The following is an 11,159-nucleotide window of genomic DNA, read 5'->3' as shown; positions in this document are numbered from 1 at the left end:
CGCTTTTTATATATCCGTCTGTATGCCTGTTATTCTTAATAACTATCTTTGTTTCTATGTTTTGTTTTTATCTTTCGTTTTATATCTGTTATGCTCCTGTTTATACTTGTTAAGTGTAACGAGCTTTACAGGTATTGGTTTTGTATTCTTAAACTAATTTAAAGCATCAACGGTGATGAATTTAAGCGAGACAAACTAATTTGGTTACTTCAAAATGAGATTCAAATATTTGGCGTTTGTATGTGTATAGTATATTTATTCTCAGAGAATGCATATTTTATTTTTGTTTGCTTAATGGATATAAGAAAGCTGTTTAAAAATGTTGTATGAATACTTTCTGATAATTAAAATCTACTATACGGTTTAAGATTGTGGAGACCCGAACACAGTCCTGAGAAATAACATGTATAAATTGACAACGCCAAACAACACCCTTTATAACGCCAAGGTCAACGTGACATGTGTACCAGGTTACCACTTAAATCAAACCCAAGAAAACCACCCAAATGGAACCCAACGTACCGACGATGTCACGGAAATTATCACTTGTGCGGATACTGGAAACTGGAGTCAAATATCTGGTTGTCAGCCAAAGGGTGATTATATTGATTTCTGTTTTCTAATGTGTAATTTGCATTAGTCATTTGTCGATATCACTCCATCACGCATAGTAATCTTGTAGTTTAAAACCGGCTATCTATCTATCTATCTATCTATCTATCTATCTATCTATCTATCTATCTATCTATCTATCTATCTATCTATCTATCTATCTATCTATCTATCTATCTATCTATCTATCTATCTATCTATCTATCTATCTATCTATCTATCTATCTATCTATCTATCTATCTATCTATCTATCTATCTATCTATCTATCTATCTATCTATCTATCTATCTATCTATCTATCTATCTATCTATCTATCTATCTATCTATCTATCTATCTATCTATCTATCTATCTATCTATCTATCTATCTATTCTATCTATCTATCTATCTATCTATCTATCTATCTATCTATCTATCTATCTATCTATCTATCTATCTATCTATCTATCTATCTATCTATCTATCTACCTACCTACCTACCTACCTACCTACCTACCTACCTACCTACCTACCTACCTACCTACCTACCTACCTACCTACCTACCTACCTACCTACCTACCTACCTACCTACCTACCTACCTACCTACCTACCTACCTACCTACCTACCTACCTACCTACCTACCTACCTACCTACCTATCTATCTATCTATCTATCTATCTATCTATCTATCTATCTATCTTCTTTTCTTTGGTTCTTTCGGTTTTTTCTCTCGTTCTTTCGTTCTTTGTTTCCATAATAGTTTATATCCGAATCAATCAATCACTCGATTTGATCAACCAAGCAATATACAAATATCGCTTTTTATATATCCGTCTGTATGCCTGTTATTCTTAATAACTATATTTGTTTCTATGTTTTGTTTTTATCTTTCGTTTTATATCTGTTATGCCCATGTTTATACTTGTTAAGTATAACGACCTTTACAGGTATTGGTTTTGTATTCTTAAACTCATTTAAAGCATCAACAGTGATGAATTAAAGTGAGACAAACTTATTTGGTTACTTCAAAATGCGATTCAAATATTTGGCGTTTATACGTATATAGTATATTTATTCTCAGAGAATGCATATTTTATTTTTGTTTGCTTAATTGATATAAGAAAGCTGTTTAAAAATTTTGTATGAATACTTTCTGATAATTAAAATCTACTATATGGTTTAAGATTGTGGAGACCCGAACACAGTCCTGAAAAATAACATGTATAAATTGACAACGCCAAACTACACCCTTTATAACGCCAAGGTCAACGTGACATGTATACCAGGTTACCACTTAAATCAAACCCAAGAAAACCACCCAAATGGAACCAAACGTACCGACGATGTCACGGAAATTATCACTTGTGCGGATACTGGAAACTGGAGTCAAATATCTGGTTGTCAGCCAAAGGGTGATTATATTGATTTCTGTATTCTAATGTGTAATTTGCATTAGTCATTTGTCTATATAACTCCATCACGCATAGTAATCTTGCAGCTTAAAACCGGCTATCTAAATATCTATCTATCTATCTATCTATCTATCTATCTATCTATCTATCTATCTATCTATCTATCTATCTATCTATCTATCTATCTATCTATCTATCTATCTATCTATCTATCTATCTATCTATCTATCTATCTATCTATCTATCTATCTATCTATCTATCTATCTATCTATCTATCTATCTATCTATCTATCTATCTATCTATCTATCTATCTATCTATCTATCTATCTATCTATCTATCTATCTATCTATCTATCTATCTATCTATCTATATATCCATCCATCCATCCATCCATCCATCCATCCATCCATCCATCCATCCATCCATCTATCTATCTATCTATCTATCTTCTTTTCTTTGTTTCTTTCGTTCTTTCTCTCGTTCTTTCGTTCTTTGTTTCCATAATGATTTATATCCGAATGAATCAATCACTCGATTTGATCAACCAAGCAATATATAAATATCGCTTTTTTATATATCCGTCTGTATGCCTGTTATTCTTAATAACTATCGTTGTTTCTATGTTTTGTTTTTATAGCTCGTTTTATATCTGTTATGCCCATGTTTATATTTGTTAAGTGTAACGAGCTTTACAGGTATTTGTTTTGTATTTTAAACTAATTTAAAGCATCAACGGTGACGAATTTAAGTGAGACAAACTAATTTGGTTACTTCAAAATGCGATTCAAATATTTGGCGTTTGTATGTATATAGTATATTTATTCTCAGAGAATGCATATTTTATTTTTGTTTGCTTAATGGATATAAGAAAGCTGTTTAAAAATTTTGTATGAATACTTTCTGATAATTAAAATCTACTATATGGTTTAAGATTGTGGAGACCCGAACACAGTCCTGAGAAATAACATGTATGATTTGACAACGCCAAACAACACCCTTTATAACGCCAAGGTCAACGTGACATGTTTGCCAGGTTACCACTTAAATCAAACCCAAGAAAACCACCCAAATGGAACCCAACGTACCGACGATGTCACGGAAATTATCACTTGTGCGGATACTGGAAACTGGAGTCAAATATCTGGTTGTCAGCCAAAGGGTGATTATATTGATTTCTGTATTCTAATGTGTAATTTGCATTAGTAATTTGTCTATTTTACTCCATCACGCATAGTAATCTTGCAGTTTAAAACCGGCTATCTATCTATCTATCTATCTATCTATCTATCTATCTATCTATCTATCTATCTATCTATCTATCTATCTATCTATCTATCTATCTATCTATCTATCTATCTATCTATCTATCTATCTATCTATCTATCTATCTATCTATCTATCTATCTATCTATCTATCTATCTATCTATCTATCTATCTATCTATCTATCTATCTATCTATCTATCTATCTAATCTATCTATCTATCTATCTATCTATCTATCTATCTATCTATCTATCTATCTATCTATCTATCTATCTATCTATCTATCTATCTATCTATCTATCTATCTATCTATCTTCTTTTCTTTGTTTCTTTCGTTCTTTCTCTCGTTCTTTCGTCATTTGTTTCCATAATGATTTATATCCGAATCAATCAATCAATCGATTTGATCAACCAAACAATATATAAATATCGCTTTTTATATATCCGTCTGTATGCCTGTTATTCTTAATAACTATCTTTGTTTGTATGTTTTGTTTTTATCTTTCGTTTTATATCTGTTATGCCAATGTTTATATTTATTAAGTATAACGAGCTTTACATGTATTGGTTTTGTATTCTTAAACTCATTTAAAGCATCGACGGTGATGAATTAAAGTGAGACAAACTTATTTGGTTACTTCAAAATGCGATTCAAATATTTTGCGTTTATATGTTTATAGTATATTTATTCTCAGAGAATGCATATTTTTGTTTTGATTGCTTAATGGATATAAGAAAGCTGTTTAACAATTTTTTATGAATACTTTCTGATAATTAAAATCTACTATATGGTTTAAGATTGTGGAGACCCGAACACAGTCCTGACAAATAAAATGTATAAATTGACAACGCCAAACAACACCCTTTATAACGCCAAGGTCAACGTGACATGTGTACCAGGTTACCACTTAAATCAAACCCAAGAAAACCACCCAAATGAAACCCAACGTACCGACGATGTCACGGAAATTATCACTTGTGCGGAAACTGGAAACTGGAGTCAAATATCTGGTTGTCAGCCAAAGGGTGATTATATTGATTTCTGTATTCGAATGTGTAATTTGCATAAGTCATTTGTCTATATAACTCCATCACGCATAGTAATCTTTCAGTTTAAAACCGCCTATCTATCTATCTATCTATCTATCTATCTATCTATCTATCTATCTATCTATCTATCTATCTATCTATCTATCTATCTATCTATCTATCTATCTATCTATCTATCTATCTATCTATCTATCTATCTATCTATCTATCTATCTATCTATCTATCTATCTATCTATCTATCTATCTATCTATCTATCTATCTATCTATCTATCTATCTATCTATCTATCTATCTATCTATCTATCTATCTATCTATCTATCTATCTATCTATCTATCTATCTATCTATCTATCTATCTATCTATCTATCTTCTTTTCTTTGTTTCGTTCGTTCTTTCTCTCGTTATTTCGTTCTTTTTTACCATAATGATTTATATCCGAATCAATCAATCAATCGATTTGATCAACCAAGCAATATATAAATATCGCTTTTTATATATCCGTCTGTATGCCTGTTATTCTTAATAACTATCTGTGTTTCTATGTTTTGTTTTTATCTTTCGTTTTATAGCTGTTATGCCCATGTTTATATTTTTTAAGTATAACGAGCTTTACAGGTATAGGTTTTGTATTCTTAAACTCATTTAAAGCATCAACGGTGATGAATTGAAGTGAGACAAACTAATTTGGTTACTTCAAAATGCGATTCAAATATTTTGCGTTTATATGTATATAGTATACTTATTCTCAGAGAATGCTTTTTTTTATTTTTGTTTGCTTAGTGGATATAAGAAAGCTGTTTACAAATTTTGTATGAATACTTTCTGATAATTTAAATGTACTATATGGTTTAAGATTGTGGAGACCCGAACACAGTCCTGAGAAATAACATGTATAAATTGACAACGCCAAATAACACCCTTTATAACGCCAAGGTCAACGTGACATGTGTACCAGGTTACCACTTAAATCAAACCCAAGAAAACCACCCAAATGGAACCCAACGTACCGACGATGTCACGGAAATTATCACTTGTGCAGAGACTGGAAACTGGAGTCAAATATCTGGTTGTCAGCCGAAGGGTGATTATATTGATTTCTGTATGCTAATAAGTAATTTGCTTTAGTCATTTGTCTATATAACTCCATCACGCATTGTAATCTTGCAGTTTAAAACCGGCTATCTATCTATCTATCTATCTATCTATCTATCTATCTATCTATCTATCTATCTATCTATCTATCTATCTATCTATCTATCTATCTATCTATCTATCTATCTATCTATCTATCTATCTATATATCTATCTATCTATCTATCTATCTATCTATCTATCTATCTATCTATCTATCTATCTATCTATCTATCTATCTATCTATCTATCTATCTATCTATCTATCTATCTATCTATCTATCTATCTATCTATCTATCTATCTATCTATCTATCTATCTATCTATCTATCTATCTATCTATCTATCTATCTATCTATCTATCTATCTATCTATCTATCTATCTATCTATCTATCTATCTATCTATCTATCTTCTTTTCTTTGTTTCTTTCGTTCTTTTTCTCGTTCTTTCGTCATTTGTTTCCATAATGATTTATATCCGAATCAATCAATCAATCGATTTGATCAACCAAACAATATATAAATATCGCTTTTTATATATCCGTCTGTATGCCTGTCATTCTTAATAACTATCTTTGTTTCTATGTTTTGTTTTTATCTTTCGTTTTATATCTGTTATGCCAATGTTTATATTTATTAAGTATAACGAGCTTTACATGTATAGGTTTTGTATTCTTAAACTCATTTAAAGCATCGACGGTGATGAATTAAAGTGAGACAAACTTATTTGGTTTCTTCAAAATGCGATTCAAATATTTTGCGTTTATATGTTTATAGTATATTTATTCTCAGAGAATGCATATTTTTGTTTTGATTGCTTAATGGATATAAGAAAGCTGTTAAACAATTTTGTATGAATACTTTCTGATAATTAAAATCTACTATATGGTTTAAGATTGTGGAGACCCGAACACAGTCCTGACAAATAACATGTATAAATTGACAACGCCAAACAACACCCTTTATAACGCCAAGGTCAACGTGACATGTGTACCAGGTTACCACTTAAATCAAACCCAAGAAAACCACCCAAATGAAACCCAACGTACCGACGATGTCACGGAAATTATCACTTGTGCGGAAACTGGAAACTGGAGTCAAATATCTGGTTGTCAGCCAAAGGGTGATTATATTGATTTCTGTATTCGAATGTGTAATTTGCATAAGTCATTTGTCTATATAACTCCATCACGCATAGTAATCTTTCAGTTTAAAACCGCCTATCTATCTATCTATCTATCTATCTATCTATCTATCTATCTATCTATCTATCTATCTATCTATCTATCTATCTATCTATCTATCTATCTATCTATCTATCTATCTATCTATCTATCTATCTATCTATCTATCTATCTATCTATCTATCTATCTATCTATCTATCATCTATCTATCTATCTATCTATCTATCTATCTATCTATCTATCTATCTATCTATCTATCTATCTATCTATCTATCTATCTATCTATCTATCTATCTATCTATCTATCTATCTATCTATCTATCTATCTATCTATCTATCTATCTATCTATCTATCTATCTATCTATCTATCTATCTATCTATCTTCTTTTCTTTGTTTCGTTCGTTCTTTCTCTCGTTATTTCGTTCTTTTTACCATAATGATTTATATCCGAATCAATCAATCAATCGATTTGATCAACCAAGCAATATATAAATATCGCTTTTTATATATCCGTCTGTATGCCTGTTATTCTTAATAACTATCTGTGTTTCTATGTTTTGTTTTTATCTTTCGTTTTATAGCTGTTATGCCCATGTTTATATTTTTTAAGTATAACGAGCTTTACAGGTATAGGTTTTGTATTCTTAAACTCATTTAAAGCATCAACGGTGATGAATTGAAGTGAGACAAACTAATTTGGTTACTTCAAAATGCGATTCAAATATTTTGCGTTTATATGTATATAGTATACTTATTCTCAGAGAATGCTTTTTTTTATTTTTGTTTGCTTAGTGGATATAAGAAAGCTGTTTACAAATTTTGTATGAATACTTTCTGATAATTTAAATGTACTATATGGTTTAAGATTGTGGAGACCCGAACACAGTCCTGAGAAATAACATGTATAAATTGACAACGCCAAATAACACCCTTTATAACGCCAAGGTCAACGTGACATGTGTACCAGGTTACCACTTAAATCAAACCCAAGAAACCACCCAAATGGAACCCAACGTACCGACGATGTCACGGAAATTATCACTTGTGCAGAGACTGGAAACTGGAGTCAAATATCTGGTTGTCAGCCGAAGGGTGATTATATTGATTTCTGTATGCTAATAAGTAATTTGCTTTAGTCATTTGTCTATATAACTCCATCACGCATTGTAATCTTGCAGTTTAAAAAAACCGGCTATCTATCTATCTATCTATCTATCTATCTATCTATCTATCTATCTATCTATCTATCTATCTATCTATCTATCTATCTATCTATCTATCTATCTATCTATCTATCTATCTATCTATCTATCTAATCTATCTATCTATCTATCTATCTATCTATCTATCTATCTATCTATCTATCTATCTATCTATCTATCTATCTATCTATCTATCTATCTATCTATCTATCTATCTATCTATCTATCTATCTATCTATCTATCTATCTATCTATCTATCTATCTATCTATCTATCTATCTATCTATCTATCTATCTATCTATCTATCTATCTATCTATCTATCTATCTATCTATCTATCTATCTATCTATCTATCTATCTATCTATCTATCTATCTATCTATCTATCTATCTATCTATCTATCTATCTATCTATCTATCTTTTTCTTTTCTTTGTTATTTTCGTTCTTTCTCTCGTTCTGTCGTTCTTGGTTTCTATAATGATTTTATCCAAATCATTCAATCAATCGATTTGATCAACCAAGCAATATGTAAATAGCGCTTTTTATATATCCGTCTGTGTGCCTGTTATTCTTAATAACTATCTTTGTTTCTATGTTTTGTTTTTATCTTTCGTTTTATATCTGTTATGCCCATGTTTATATTTGTTAAGTATAACGAGCTTTACAGGTGTTGGTTTTGTATTATTAAACTCATTTAAAGCATCGACGGTAATGAATTAAAGTGAGACAAACTAATTTGGTTACTTCAAAATGCGATTCAAATATTTGGCGTTTATATGTATATAGTATATTTATTCTCAGAGACCATCATAGAGGTTGCGCCAGGACTAACATCTCGCACGCCCGAGAATACCAAAGTGGACGTGAATGAAGATTCTGAACACCAAACATCGGAATCTAAATGTAGGGTTAACATTAGAAAAGCACTCGAAAAATTTATATAAAAAATTACCTTCATGACTCCAGAAGAAGAGTGCAAATAGTGAATGTGCATTGATTACATAATTGTAAATGATACTATGAAAAGTATTGATATCAATCAGTATCATTGATATGTATTTCTATTGGCGAGTGTTGTGATTAACTGAAATGAAAGTAACAAAACACTCAAATAACGTTTCCAAAGGTTAATATTTGATCAATGCCGACCGTAGATGAATCAAGAATCTAAAATGTAGATTTATTTATGTTGGCCTTTTAAATTAACAGATTGTTTTATTTTAAATGGGGTTATAGCTAACAACAACTCAAACTTCAAAATATCAATTTGTTTAATGGTGTTATATATACATACATTTAAGAAGACATTTCACACATTGATCAATTTTTCCCCTTGTTTTCGCATTGATATTTTTAATACAAATAACGTTTTCTGCATCAGTATTTGTTCTTTCAGCTAGAGCAATTATCATAGCAATGACCGTTTACTTATCATTGTTGGTTGGTTTCAGCGACATCAATTATCGTCTAAATTACCGTTTATCAATCAGTGTTTGTATCTAGAAATCTTTTATTGCCTCATTGACCGTTTGCTCATAATTGTTGGTTCTTACAGAGTCATCCATTATCGTCTCAATGAACTTTTGCTCATCATTATTGGTTATTTCAGGTTCATCCATTATGGTCTAATTATCGATTTAATAATAATTAGGTTTTTTCCTTATCGACATCCATGAATGTCTAAATGACCATGTACTCATCATTTTTGCTTCTTTAAGTTACATCCATAATCGTCTCACTGACGATTTACTAATCGTTTTTGTTTTTTCAGCGATATCCAATATAGTCTTAAATACCATTTTCTCATGATTATTTGTTATTTCAGCCTCACCAGTTCACATCCTAATGGCTGTAAACTCATAATTATTAGTTCTTACAGATACAGCATTTTTCGTCTTCATGACCGTTTTCGCAACTCTTTTTTTTTCAAACAATCAATTTTTGTCTCAACAACCGTTTATGCCTAATTGATTCTTTTAGACTCACACATTACAATCGCGGCGAACGTTAACGCGTCATGCGTTTGTTTTTGTTCACCAGGAATTATTGTCTCATTGTCTGAGTGTTTATTGACACATATTTCGCTGTTTCTTTAAGTGTATGTTTACGCACCATTTGAGTTATGGCAGCGACAGCCTTTATCATCACAGTTACCGTTTACGCATTAACTTTTTAATTTTACGGCACCATAAATAATCGTCCCCGTTACCATTTACGCATAATGTGCTTTTTTTACAGCGAAAATAATTATTTTCCCGATGACCATGTTGGCATCTTTCTTCCGACGACATTTATTAACCTCTAAGTGACAAGTTCCGCAGTATGTTTGATCCCTTTTTTCACCAGTAATGCGCATGTCAGTGACAGTTAACGCATATTTGTTTCAGCTGCAAGAATCTTAAAATCTCAATGACCGTTTTCGCAACTTCTTTTTTAGTGAAAGAAATGTCTCAGTGGTCTTTTATGCAACTTCTTTTTTCATGGATATTAAGTACCATCTCAGTTACCGTGTACGCTTTTTTTCTTTCTTTCAGCGAAAACACGTATCGTTGCATCGACCATTTACGTATCTTTTTTACGTTCCTTCAGCACCAGCAAATAAGTTCTCATTGACCGTTTTCACACGTTTGATGTCATCGACAGATATTCTTATTCGAAGTAATAATCATTTCATAGAACCTTTATTCCAGGTTGTTTTGTAGCGACATCAACAATCCTCTAGGTAATCGTGCACGCATCCTTTTTGTTGTTTTCAGCGACGATAATTAACCTCTCAAGTGTGATAGGTATCGTTGTAGTCGTTTTTATCGGCATCGTCATCTTCATTGTGCTTCGCCATAAGTATGCAAGGTATGCGAATTCACGTCTGTAAACTTTTCGAGCTATCAAATAGAACACATATGTAAAAAAAACAATATTGAAATAACGCATATAATTAACTTGAATACACACTGTTCACTTGTGCCAACACATAACGTCTCGAAAACAAGCCAGAACAAGGCTCCTTTTTGTCATAAACATAAAATAAATTACAATAAAATGCTTATAGGTGTTATTTTTGTGCCAATTCATCCATAATGGATATTTAAACATTAAAAGATTGAAGTGAATAAGTATGAAATAAATGCTCAATCAAAGACAGTGATACAGAAAACAAAACATCCAACAGTTGACTGTTTAGCAAGATTACACAAATGTACTGAAAGCATATTTTATTCGATACATAGTTTAATCACATTTTAAATTCAAACCAAAGATTTTTAATCATTAGTTCACTGTGATTCATACAATATCATATCTAAAGGACCT

General features: G+C 31.1%; 1 protein-coding gene across 1 annotated transcript in view; it reads left to right on the top strand.

The window, feature by feature from the left end:
• The window catches only part of LOC127839683 (sushi, von Willebrand factor type A, EGF and pentraxin domain-containing protein 1-like), a 34,153-nt gene extending 24,440 nt beyond the window's left edge, over window positions 1-9,713 (top strand). Inside the window, exons 11-14 of the mRNA XM_052368067.1 lie at window positions 3,045-3,170; window positions 5,181-5,282; window positions 8,652-8,753; window positions 9,676-9,713. Coding sequence (XP_052224027.1) covers window positions 3,045-3,170; window positions 5,181-5,282; window positions 8,652-8,753; window positions 9,676-9,713 — 368 coding nt within the window. The remainder of the gene's footprint in view (window positions 1-3,044; window positions 3,171-5,180; window positions 5,283-8,651; window positions 8,754-9,675) is intronic.
• Window positions 9,714-11,159: the final 1,446 nt, after the last annotated feature.

Source organism: Dreissena polymorpha, chromosome 7 (genome assembly GCF_020536995.1).
Source record: "Dreissena polymorpha isolate Duluth1 chromosome 7, UMN_Dpol_1.0, whole genome shotgun sequence".
NCBI lineage: Eukaryota > Metazoa > Mollusca > Bivalvia > Myida > Dreissenidae > Dreissena > Dreissena polymorpha.
The sequence above is the reverse complement of the archived record's forward strand: the minus strand, read 5'-3'. Positions and strand labels throughout refer to the sequence as shown.